The sequence below is a fragment of the Somniosus microcephalus genome, chromosome 13 (assembly GCF_052327205.1).
Source record: "Somniosus microcephalus isolate GS21.2 chromosome 13, FLI_Smic_1.0, whole genome shotgun sequence".
In the NCBI taxonomy this organism is placed as follows: Eukaryota; Metazoa; Chordata; class Chondrichthyes; order Squaliformes; family Somniosidae; genus Somniosus; species Somniosus microcephalus.
The window spans coordinates 169,640,600-169,654,093 of NC_140999.1; the positions used below are offsets into that span (position 1 = coordinate 169,640,600).

At 38.8% G+C, this 13,494-nt stretch overlaps 1 protein-coding gene across 3 annotated transcripts in view; it reads right to left on the minus strand.

Annotated features, from left to right (window-relative positions):
* arhgap40 (Rho GTPase activating protein 40) overlaps positions 1-13,494 on the minus strand; it is a 159,833-nt gene that overhangs the window by 90,845 nt on the left and 55,494 nt on the right. The window contains exon 1 of one of the 3 annotated variants that reach the window (XM_086005558.1): positions 4,534-4,825. The exons of 1 other annotated variant lie outside the window; for it this stretch is intronic. In XM_086005558.1, the coding sequence (XP_085861684.1) occupies positions 4,534-4,658 (125 nt within the window). In that variant the 5' untranslated portion in view covers positions 4,659-4,825. Of the gene's footprint in view, positions 1-4,533; positions 4,826-13,494 lie in introns of those variants that run through there. One more of the 3 variants, XM_086005557.1, reaches the window with a different exon arrangement.

The following is a 13,494-nucleotide window of genomic DNA, read 5'->3' on the forward strand; positions in this document are numbered from 1 at the left end:
CCCTTTGCAGGCCTAGCGTGGCTACAATATCACTCTGCAGCACTGGTATGGTTCTGTTAAGAAGTCTGGTAATGGCTAGCAATAAAAGCATAAGGGTAAGTATAGACAGATGTAATCAAATACTACATGGAACGCTTGATTATCTTGGGGCCAGGGACACATTTCACAGAATCACAGAAACCCCACAGTGCAGATAGAGGCCATTTCGGCCCATCGAGCCTGCACCGACACATATCCCACCTGATCCCCGTAACCCCTACACCAACACATATCCCACCCTATCCCCGTAACCCCACGTATTTAATCCCCCTAACACTAAGGGTCAATTTATCATAGCCAATCAACCTAACTCGCACATCTTTGGACTGTGGGAGGAAACCGGAGCACCCGGAGGAAACCCACGCAAACACGGGGAGAATGTGCAAACTCCACACAGATTTTGCAGAGAATTTTGGCTGATCGCGCTCCCCAACCCAGCGACTTAAATTTTTTTGTCCAATCTAGTCCTCTTCAGCCGTCCAAGGCCTGCGCATCCACTATTACCACTCCTGCCCCTCCAAGAGTCAAGCTCCCAAGCACAGGTGGGAATCTTGAAGAGAGCCTTACAAAATTATGTTAATTAGGCTGACCCCAGAAAACTCGCTAGGGTCAGCAGCAGAGAGGTCAGGTGGGCACAAAATTCACTATGCCAGGTTTCCACCAAAGCAGAGAATAGCCTACTCTTTCTAGCTGAATATTTGATTAAATGGAACATGCAGCAAGTTTAAATTCAGTTGCCTGTGGACCTTTTGACAAAGTACAGTCAGTTGTAACCTTGTAAAAATTCTCACAAGCACAACCTTTTGATGATGTCATGCTTTCTGTGGCTGAACTGGAATGCTTTTAAAAAATGTAATTGAGTGATTCAGTCAAAGTACAGACAGGCTAAATCCATTATGAGGGAAGACACTGGGGTTCACTGATCAGCAAAGTATATTCTGCTGATCTTTAAGGTAAACAGTAAAAGGTTGGGCTTGGATTTTAATTTCACGTGGAAAGTAGTAATTTCACAGAAGGGTTATTCCATCCAATTAAGTAACAAAAAAACTGGAACAGTGCAGTATTTTCACTGTTCGTGGGTTCCACTATATCAAATTTACATCATACTAACATTAGGGCCTTTCATTACAGCTACTACAGTACTTGGCAATTTTATGGGACATAAAGCAACATATATTAACATAATAAGAGTGCTACCTCACTGGTTAGCACACAAACAACTTGGCTAATGCCTCATCACCCTTTGCAAGTCCACAACTTGAGGCAACACTCCTGCACAAACAAGAAATACATCACATGCATAAACATATTGGGGACAACAGGTCTGGTCATTATGTGTACTAACATCGTAAGTGCATTCATATTTTTGACAAACTCAGAACAATATAAAATCAATGTTTAACTCATTAAAAATTAAAACCTGGGCCCCCATAAATCAATAACCTATTGGGCAACATTTGATACCCATTATGATGTGTTTTTTTTAAGGGGAATCAAAATAGTGCATTTTACAACAAGCAGTCTTAATTAATTTTCAAATTTACTTTACAATTACAGTACAGTACCAATGCAACAGAATTCCTTTCAATTTTGCTCTCTTAATTTTACTCAAGTAGGGAGTCAGTTACCATTACCTAAAATGGTAAATGAGTGACAGAAATATTTGCCAAGCCAGGCAAGATCAGTATTTTGCTGGATTGTTTAGTCAAACCAGAAAACGAAAATGTGTAATAAGTAACATACATAAGTTAATGAACAAAACTTCTGAAAAGTACAGACTTTCGATATCCTTTTTAACTCCAAAAGATTAGTGTTCAGGTATTTTTCTAGTACAGCTATTGTATTTCTGCCACATTGTGTACAGTTGCCCACAAAAGAACAGGGAGGATGTATTCTTATAGGTTAAAAGGATCGACTCAACTTTTCTCTACAATAGATCAGGAACAAAATGAGTTCTCGTTACAACATCAATTTCTTGGAATTTGAGAAAAAGTATTAGCATTCTTCTTACAAGATCAGAGTATCAATGAAACAAACATTTCTCAAAACAGGACTGGTTGCCCACTCTCAAAAATGATTCAAAAAATGAATGTGAAACAACAATTCAATAGCAGTAAGAGCAATAAAGCATGACACACCTGAATTAATGAGGATTTCACATTCTCAGTCAACAAATTGCCTGTTAATTAGCCAAATGGATGAAAAGTTCATGCAGCCATCTGTGCATGAGCAAAACTTGTACATTAATGGTTGAACAAAAATGGAGACAATTCCAATGTATTTACAATGTCCCACAATATGAGACCAGTGATAATACAGGAAATAAGTCCATTTCAAATTTTGCTCACAGCAAACATAATTGCAGATGAGGAAGGCCATTCAGCACTTCTAAATCAACCTTCCATTGAATCCTACAATCCCCATCACAGCAGCTAACTGCCTCTTGAAAAACTCCAGAGCTTTTGCCTCAGAAAATCCTGTAATTTATCTCCTTCTAAGGCTGAAGAACCCAAGTTTTTCTAACCTTTCATCATAAATCATTCTAACCTTTTCTCATAACTCAGTTCTCTGATACCAGGCCTGTGGGCCTTCCTTGCGCCCCCTTCAAAGGCTTCGATGTTTTCCTGGTGCCTCAGTAACCAGTGACTGAACTCAGTAATCAAGGTCAGCCTTACCAAAGCATGGTCCACCACCATGGGCTCACACTTAACCTCTTCCATTTACCTGTCCTCTGGCAATACACCTCAGCATGCAGCTCATCAATTTAGTCACATCTGCTTTTACATTCCCATTAATATCCTTGACCAAAATACACCCCAATCTGTCTTTATAATGAAGAAGAATAGCTGATCCTACTTGAGTAGACTGTGGTATCTTGCATCACATTCAGTGGTATGGAGAAAACCAGTTAGGCAATTTGAATGTATGTTCCAAAGAGTTGTTGATTACTACAAAATTATCAGCTTAGTACGGTAATTTTTAAAGTTCAACTATGGATTCAGTCTTCTGCTTATGAAGTAACATGTGGAAATTGCTGTCAGCATTAGTAACTTTCAGCCTTATATCCTTAACCTTTAAAAATCCAAGTTATAGCCTTGTTTAAGTCAGCTTGATTTGCGCATAAATAACGGCGAGCACCATTAACCCCACCATTACTTTGACAGGAAAATGTGGGCCACTGGTTACTGAGGCACCAGGAAAACATCCAAGCCTTTGAAGGGGGCGCAAGGAAGGCCCACAGGCCTGGTATCAGAGAACTGAGTTATGAGAAAAGGTTAAAATCAGAAAATAGGTAAAAATATTGGCCCACATTTTCCTGTCAAAATAACGGTGGGGTTAATGGTGCTGGCCGTTATTTATGCACAAATGGTACGGCAGCTTCAGGCGCGGGACAGATGCGTGGTTAAACTTAAAAATCCAAAAGTTGCTGTTCAAGTTACACTGCTCCACCAATAGCTTAGCGAAAACAGCATCTCGCTATCTGCCTCACCTTTGAAATGCATTGAATGGGGTGAAGTTGCTGTATTTGCATGGTAGATACGACCGATACGCGCCACAGAAAGTTTAAGCCATGTCCATTTATAAGTACCCTTTTAATGACATGATAAATGTTAACTACTGCCAATCAACCTTTCTGCCACTGAAAAATTAACTATTACAAGTGTGGAGTCTCATTCCTTCAGGTTTTAATTGTTGTTGGAGATTTTAAAATGTCAAATTTGAAAATTTTAAAATATTTTTACTTTTCCTTTCCTTCTCTTTTCTCTCTCTTAATGCAATCTTTCCTTTCTTCTCTTTATTTCTCTTCCTGTACCTGATTTAACATTGAATTTACCCTCGCTAATTTACACTGCCTTCTCAGTCCTTGCGCTGTTAATTTCACAATCTTTTGATCTGATTGGTTAAGGAGATACACAGTTGCTTTCCCTGTTCATTCAGGTCCCAGGTGCCCGGTTTCCCTTGCTCCGCCGTTATCAGCTCGCACTTTCTGCAACTTGGCACACAAAAAGTGTAAAAACCGAAACGGGCAAGGACAAATCGAACTACTGGCAGATGCCATTAAATGCCCTTCTACTGTAAAATCTGACCCAACCTACTAGCTCAGTACTAGTAAAGGTTCCACCACTGAACAGCAGATAGTACTGTAAATAATTTGTTGTTTGTATGAAAGTACTTGGAAAGCTATAGGAATGTAAAGTGTATATAAACATGATATATTTGTGTGTATGATTATTCTAAATGTTTCACCACAAAAAATCACCGTAAGGCCAAATACACTAAAACGTGACTAATGATCTTAAAATGTGTCGACTTAACCCACTTTCACACAACAATCTATTGTTTAATTGTTTGAATAGCGAAGCTATAACCTGTACTAAAAACAATGAATGACAAAAAGCAGATCTAAGTTTCTGATTTCACTTTACCTAAGTTATATTAAGTATACATTTGTGATAGCAAAGTTACATTTTGAAATACAGAAAAAATATATACCTTTGGGCAAGTTTCGAGTGCGAGTAACTGCGTACAGACGATGGCATCGAATTCACATACAATTTTGGTCTCGGGATACGGGAATAAGTTTTTGAAATGACGTTGGTCGTCTTATTGTTCTCCATCTCCAACTGGCGAGTTCTCCTTTACGGTGTCGAAAAACGTTACACACAACCTAAAGGCGAGTCTCAATAAAAAGGAGAATATCGCACACAGCAAGCTCCTCTTCCACGGACTTATTTAACTTACTGGGAATATGAAGCCCAACCTACCAGAGTGACAGCAGCATACGCCGGGACAAGTCAACAACTCCACCCCCTCGCTCATGCACGCACATCAACACAAATATAATAAACCACTTCACCATCTGTTTAACTGTGCTGTGTACTTCTGCGCACGCTTCTTTAAAAAATTCACACTCTCATTTCACTTCATTATCTTCCAGTTTTTACCCGCGCAGCTTAATTTTTCGCACGGAGATACAATTTTAATTTTAAAAAGTAAGGAAAGGCTCCTTTGAAAAAGAGTACTGCAACAATGTATGGAGGTAAAGTATGGGTTGAACAGGTTTTGCTTCATTCTTTTACCGGATTTAATCACAAGATAGCTGGTTGGCACGCCAAAGTGAAATGTTTGTTGGTGGTCCAATAATTTCACAGCTCCCGAGACTTGTAAATGATCCAATGAGGTTGTGAAGGCAAAAAAAAAGTGAAGTTTCGTTTTTTTATGCCACACTATCTCAAATTCTTAGACAATGTGGGGCAAAATATCTTCCCATCTGATGATGCATAATTAGAAATCCAATCAATATTCTTTGTGCTGTATGAATGTGTGGGAGGCTGAGTCAGCTCACCCTCAGTCTAATTTGTGTAAAGGATAAAGTGAACTGCAGCACTGGATGTATGTAACCATAAGCAGAATATTATAGCAGAAAAATCCAGTGATTCCTCTGGAATTACAAGATTTCTGCATTGTGAGAACAAAATATTTGAAGCAATATTTAATTCTTTGAGAACCAAATTTATGTGCCAGCTTATGAAATTTGATTATACTATTTTTCCTCCTTTTTGCAGTAATTTTCTCCCCGCAATCCATTCCTCCTTCTCTCAAGGTATTGACTCATTGCTGGAGAATAATTCCAAAGATGCCTGGCACAATCTGGTATCTCACCTATGTGGCTATTATTCAAATGTCAACCTAGAAATTAAGTGTCAGTCGAGTATTCCACTGCAGAGAGCCTCGCAGCAGAGCCCCCTCCTCGATTTCAAGGGTGGAAGTCTGAAATCAGCTCCGGGTATCTGAATTGGGAGGGCGAGGTCAACATCGAGGCCCAGCCACCTACCCAAAGTCAGTGGTGCTGCACGGTCGGAGGTTCAGTATTACGGACATGTTAAGCAAGGCCCTGTCGGACACAAAAGAAGTGCACAGAAGTGTCGGCTTAGTCTATGTGCGCCAGCCTCTGGAGTGGGGCTTGAACCTTGCTGTAAGATTCTTAAAGCAGCAGTCCACAAAATAAGGAGTTTTTGCAAATACTGGTGATTTAAAATAAGTTCTGCTTTTAAGATAACAAAATATATTAATTAAATTGGGAAGTGAGCACATAACATTGGCAGCTGAACATACTGTGCCAAGAAGTAGTACAATAAAGTTGTCCACGTTGAGAATTTGGGGTCGTGGCTATGCCCTCCACAGGGAAAACTGGAAGACAGATCACCATCAAGATGCTGTCATACATCTCCAAGATTGTACAGCAGATCAGCAGCAATCTGGAACAGGCAGTTTTCCTGTGCCTTCTATCAGTGAATACAAGACTTGTAGAGAGGAGACCAAGGGAGGAGAAAGGAAAAGTTTGTTACATTAAATGTCATTATTTTTTTACTATTTCTCTTCCTCTATCATGTCCTCCCCCATTTCTTATTTACTTTTCTCCTTCCCTTTTTGCTGCCCCTGCTCTATTCCCTGATCGGGTGTGGGAGGGAAGATAGGCAATCAATTCTCAGGATTGAATACTCTGCCTCAACAATATGCCTCAGCCCCAACCCCAACCTTAGAACAAAAGCCCCTACTGTACCAAGGTGATATTTTTTCTATTTCTCACCCCTGTATAGCGAGAATGCACACAGCGATGTCGTACGAACATGTCAAGTGTCCATATATGAACTTCACCAGCCACAAGTTCTACCCTCATACTGCACATACTGCATTTGTCCTCATTACAAATGTTGCTCTTTCCCATTCATTTAGATTTTGGAACTAGCCATTTCAGTCATCAGTTCAACTCCAAGATAAATGAATATTGGTTGGTTCTGATTAATTGAATGGCTGACTAGAGGCCAAGTCACTCATTCCCAGATCCAAATATTTTGCCCTTTAAAAGTTAAGCATTGATGATTCATAACCATAAGGGTGTCGGCACAGTCATGGACTGTTGAGCTTTAGTGTGCTTTTAAATGGATGCTCATTTGAAGCTAACTGAACCAAGTCTGTGCCTGGGAGTGAAAGATAACAATTCCCACCAGTAAATGCCACACACAGATTATTTGGAGATTGTAGCTCCTAAATAATGCACAAGGCTGGTCAGAGTGAGTGTGTTACCATGCTCAAAGCAAGGCTGAAGAAAACTGGGCAATCTTTGTGCTAATACCGCATCAATAGAACCTTCAGTTTTGGTGAATGTTTTGAACAATGTGACACTACAGGACAAAGGTCTATCTTGAGAAATTACTCATCACAACAGTTTCGATTTAATTTCAAGGGCAAACAAGTATGAATTTGGAATACTACAGAATGATTGCATATATTTCATAATTTAGCAGCGGTGTACATGTTTCAGCATAGCTTTAGTCCCAGAAAGCACTATGTAACTAAAATATAAATAAAGAGGAATATAAATGCGGGTTTATTTATTAACCACTAGCTATATTGAGAGAAGTTGCAATATAAAAAAGCTATGGTAAAAATCTTGTTAATCGATCTTCATCCATCTAGAGAATAATCACTATAATCCACAAAACAAAATAATATAAAAATAAAATCATTATTCAAATCTTTTAACATCTTTGTGTCCAAAGGAAATAAATGTTCTAGGAACAAATTATTAACAGCTTCCTGGATGACGACAGAGATAGAGAGTAGGATGAAGCAGATGTCAGTTTGATAATACAAGAGAGAATCATGCTGAATATGTAAAGTCAAGAGGAGAAGTGAAGAAGGAAATAAGAGGGGCAAAGAGATAGTATGAGAACAGTTTGGTGGCTAACATAAAAGGGAATCCAAAGTCTTCTATAGGCATATTATTAGTAAAAGAGTTGTCAGAGGAGCAGTGGGACGGGTTTGGGATTAAAATGGAGCTTTATTGGTGGAGGCAGAAGGCATGGCTGAGATACTAGAGTACTTTGCATCGGTGTTTACCAAGGAAGAGAACTTTGCCAAAGTTATGGTAACCAAGGAGGTTGTCGGGATGCTAGATGAGATAAAAATAGATAAAGAGGAGGTACTAGAAAGGCTGGTAATACTTAAAGTGTACAAGTCACCCGGTCCAGATGGGATGCATCCTAGGCTGCTGAGGGAAGTACGGGTAGCAAATCCGGAGGTGCTGGCCGCAATCTTACAATCCTCCTTAGATATAAGGGTGGTGCCAGAGGACTGGAGGATTGAAAATGTTACACCCTTGTTCAAAAAAGGGGAGAAGGATAAACCTGATTACAGGCCAGTCAGTTTAACATTGGTGGTGGGGAAGCTTTTAGAAACAATAACCCGAGAGAAAATTAACAGCCACGTGGCCAAGCATGGCCTAATAAAGGAGAGCCAGCACGGACTTGTTGAGGGCAAATCGTATTTGACAAACTTGATCAAGTTTTTTGATAAGGTAACAAAGAGGGTGGATGAGGGCAGTGCAGTTGATGTGTATTTGGATTTTCAAAAGGAGTACCACATATTATGATTGTTAGGAAAAATTGAAGCACATCGGATAAATGGGGCAGTAGCAGCATGGATACAAAATTGGCTAAGAGATAGAAAGCAGAGAGTTGTGGTGAATGGCTATTTTTCGGACTGGAGGGAGGTGTACAGTGGCGTTCCCCAAGGTTTAGTACTAGAACCGCTGCTGTTTTTGATATACATTAATGACTCAGACTTGGGAGTACAGGGCACCATCTCAAAATTTGCAGATGACACAAAACTTGGAAGTGTAGTAAACAGTGAGGAAGATAGTAATAGACTTCAAGATGACATAGGCTGGTGGAATGGGCAGATGAATGGCAGATGAAATTCAATGCAGAAAAGTGTGAGGTGATACATTTTGGTCGGCAGAATGAGGAGATACAGTACGAGTTATATGGTAGAATTTTAAAGGGGTTGCAAGAACAGAAAGACCTGGGGATGTTTGTGCACAAATCTTTGAAGGTGGTAGACCAGGTTAAAAAAGCAGTTAATAAAGCATATGGGATCCTGGGCTTTATAAATAGAGGCACAGAGTACAAAAGCCAGGAAGTTACGCTAAACCTATAGAAAACACTAGTTCGGCCCTAGCAGGAGTATTGTGTCCAATTCTGGGTACCACACTTTAGGAAGGACGTAGAGGCTTTAGAGAGGGTAAAGAAGAGATTTACTAGAATGCTTCCAGGGATTACAGTTACGTGGATAGACTGGAGAAGCTGGGGTTGTTCTCCTTAGAGCAGAGAAGGCTAAGAGGAGATTTGATAGAGGTGTTTAAAATCATGAAGGGTTTAGATAGAATAAATGAAGAGAAACTGGTTCCAATGGCTGAAAGGTCGATAATAACCAGAGGCGACATGAGGAAAGACTTTATTACGCAACGAGTGGTTAGGATATGGAATGCACTGCCTGATAAGGTAGTGGAGACAGATTCAATAGTAGCTTTCAAAAGGAAATTGGACAAATACTTGAAGAAGAAAAAATTGCAGGGATATGTGGAAAGAGTGGGTCTAACTGGATTGCTCTTCGAAAGAGCCGGCGCAGACTCGATGGGTCAAACGGCCTCCTTCATTGCTGTACTATTCTACGATTCTATGATTTCTTAATAGTGCTTTGTGTTGCCCACACCTTTTACAATAGATGAAATAACTCCAAGATTTGTAGAGTTGTTTCAGCTACACCAAAAGGCATGCGCAAGAACTCTTGCCATTTTGACCTAAGAATTTCTTTCCTACATGTACCTTGGGGCAGGTACAGTTCAATTTGGCATGTCAATCAGATTTATTTGCTTCTAGGCATAGAACGAATAGGTACTGCAATTGCGAACAAATTTTATCTGTAGCATTACAGTCAAATATACATGTTAGCACTACTACTGCCAGACCATGTACAGTACATACAATAGTCCTTTCCCAGCATTATTAAATTTCCTCAATATGTTCAAGTATTACAAACACCCTTCAGCTAGGGCAATTAGGATAATATATAATTTAGGAAAAGCAAAGCCTGAGGAGTTAATGAGCTACATTTATTTTATTTTTTTTTATTTTTTTTTATTTATTTTTTTTTTTTTTTTTAAAAACAGTTGACAGCACACAATTATTCACTAAAATATAACAGTTGATTAAAACAGTGAGTAATGGTTCGAAGTGAAATATTGCTTCTGATTTTTGTATTTTTAAAATAAAATGGTAGCGTACTGACTCCTGTCCCTCACTGGACAGAAATACAAAACAGCTTTTGTACAGCGCTAATTTTTTTTTTAATGCTCATGTAATGTTTTGTCATATCAAAGCTATTGCCCCCTTGCACTTCTAGAATGGGTGTGGGAATTTCTCCTGCCACCAAGTAATTCAATGGTTGCAGTGCAAAATTTTGCTCAAAATGTATTTAAAATAAGATTTGACTCTCAATCCAATTGCCTTTACTAGATTCTGCCATTTGAAATAAAAACAGAAAATGCTGGAAAAACTCAGCACACAATCTGTGGTTTCTCACTCCACTGATGCTGCCTGACCTGCTGAGTATTTCCAGTATTTACTGTTTTTATTTAAAATTTCCAGCATCCGCAGTATTTTGCTTCTGCCGTTTGAAAATTGTGTTTTAGTGCAATGCCGGACAACATTGTTGTTAGCATCAGTACTAGATCTGATATAAGCAATTAATTGTGTTATGTGACTTTCCAGTACAATACTCTTTATATTGCTTTGATCCCATATTAGCTTTCTGATTTCAGGAATTAAACCCAATTCCATTCAATAATTACCCTGCAAAAGGTCAATTCCCACGTCAGAGTCAAAGCCAATAAAACCCAGAAACATCAACGTTGGCATACTGCTGTACTGGGGCGATGAGTGTAACCACTTCCCCTGCTTGGCACAGGGAGTACCTCATCTTCTCTCCATGCTGATGAGCAGCATCAACAGAGTGTGCGTCTTCAATTACCCGCATCATGTCCGTTAGTTGAGGGAGGAAGCATTGAAGAAGTGGCTGATGACACGGGTGAATTCCTTTTAGTCGTAAACATGTGTTATTTGCTTTTAGTATTTTATTTGTTGCTTCCAGAATTGTTTTGCTAATTAAAACTGAAGTTTAATTTTCGACTCAAAAATGCATATATTTACTCACAGCTGATCATACCACTTTTTGACTCGAATTTAGGAAAATAATAAAAGCTGCTACTCAAACCAAAGCAATAATATGAAAACATTTCCTCAATGTGCTATGAAACAAACTCATAGGCACATTTACAATGTTACTGCACACAACTCAGTGGAAATCGTCCCCTAATAGGATGCAAGATTTGTCTAAAATGTTGCCCCCTAGTGGTTACTGGCGAAAGGCACGCTTGTAGTATTTCTGTAAAATGGACCCGATGATGACACCCTCAGTGAAAGGAATAATAAGACTCAAATAAAGAAAAGGAAATGTTTGTAACATTAGAAATCTGGTCGTGTTACTTTTAGACAATTTATTGACATTGCTGTTCAAAAATGTCATTTTGTGTTCATGATAATATTTTCACATTATGATTCTCTAATTTGGATGCTATAATAGTCATTGTGTAAGGACTGAAAACTGATCATCATTGTTATACTGGACACTAATTAAATGTATATATATTTATATAATAGTGTTATATGTATTACTTATTTTATTGCATTCGCAAGATAAATGCAAATGAAGGTGGCCATTTGGCCCATCTTAGTTCATTCATCCAGTTCTCCCATCATGGCCTCCAATTGTTTCTTAAAGAATTCCAGGTTTTTTGCCTCCACTACTCATCATTCCATTTGTTGATCACTCTTTGTACAAAGAACTTCCTGATACCATTCCTAAATTTCCATTTTACTAGTTTGAATCTATGTCCCCTTGTAGATTGTAGATTTTGCACATGTAAAAATATTCCACGAGAAAAATACAGTATGACATTCAAACAGGTTAACAGACAGAAATAGTACAGTTTATGTGGAACAAGAGACAAGCGGTACTGAGGGCGTAATGTTGTTTACTTACGTCTCACGATGTTTCTGATGGGAGTTACCTGCTTCCGCCCATTACGCCAACAGAAATGTGCACCGTGTACAAGTGGGGCAGAAATCTGGTATAGTGAGTCTCTGTCCCTTTTACTGCCCCCATATGCCCTTGCATACCAGTTTATGAGTCAGAACTGACACAAAAACTGGCAGCCATATTTTTCCAGAGAATAGGGGTAACAATACCTCTGGTTGTTGAGTCTAGCTATGTCTGGTGACAATAACTGATTTCCGCTGTTCAGTATTTCTAGTGAAACATCAAATCAGGAGAATCTTTACTGGCAAAAATTGAAATACATGGCAAAGCACAGCTTACTGAAAATACCCTGACAATTAGTAGGATATGAAGTGTGGCAGTTCTTTAAAACTGAATAGCACAATGTATGTCAGTGTACTATGCAGAAATAGTACTTAGGGAACAATGGCCACATGCTGCTGTGGTTCATAAGTAAAACTATTTGACAGTAACTTCACCCCAAACTGGCTATATGGCATTTATTATTATAAAAATACAATCACAAGAGTGAGTTTCTATTTAAAAGTCATTTTGTCTAAAATTCAATCCCCCAAGGATCTATTACTACTACCCAAACTGAATCAGGGACACAGAAGTTCCCATTATCACATAATGATTGTAACAGAAGTTAAAGGCATTAAGATTAAAATCACACACTTTTCACAGTCCTCTCGACTTGCTTCTCTTGAAACAGTTGATCTTGATGTTGTACTTCATTTAATGAGATGTTTTTAAAAAGCATTAATTTTCATAGTTTTACTTTTTTCCCCATTTTAGTCACTTTTCCTTCAGGTATTTTTCACTTAATAATTTTACACTCAAATTCATTTCTTCAGAGGCTTCTAGCTAGAATCAGAAGCTCCTCTTTGTGATCCTGAAGAATTATGCGTGTGTAACTTTGGTAAACTTAATCAAATCTTGCAGTAGTAAGTTATCCCCACTCCCTGAGCAGATACACTACAGGTTTCTCTCAGTTTTAAAAAGATGGCAGCAGAGTCTGAATCTCGTCAAACCAAGGAGAATGGTTATCCCGCGCACTGTACTATTTGCTGTGGGTCCGAGAAAGGGAGAAAAATGGAGGAAGTCAGCATTTAAATGTATTGCGCTGTACTAGTCCTCTATTTCCACTAGAGGGAAACAAATACCTCTGTTACCAATTATCTCAGCAAACATGCAGCCAAATCCCTTGGATCAGTCAGTTATTGCATTTATAAGATTTGTGTGCTCCAGATCACAGTACATTAAATGCTTGTTATCACACACACATTCAATTTTATAACCTCACTGGAGCTGTCTTCCCATGATTCATATTCATTTTAAGAATAATTGAATCAGTTAACACACATTCTCGTCGTCAATAGCTGTAACCATAGCAACTCCCTTGTTGTAGCTGCCTGAATGAATTCTGAAGCATCAACAAAATCTGGCCGTAATTAAAGAGCGCCTCTGAGCAAGTGCAATTGCAGAAAACTT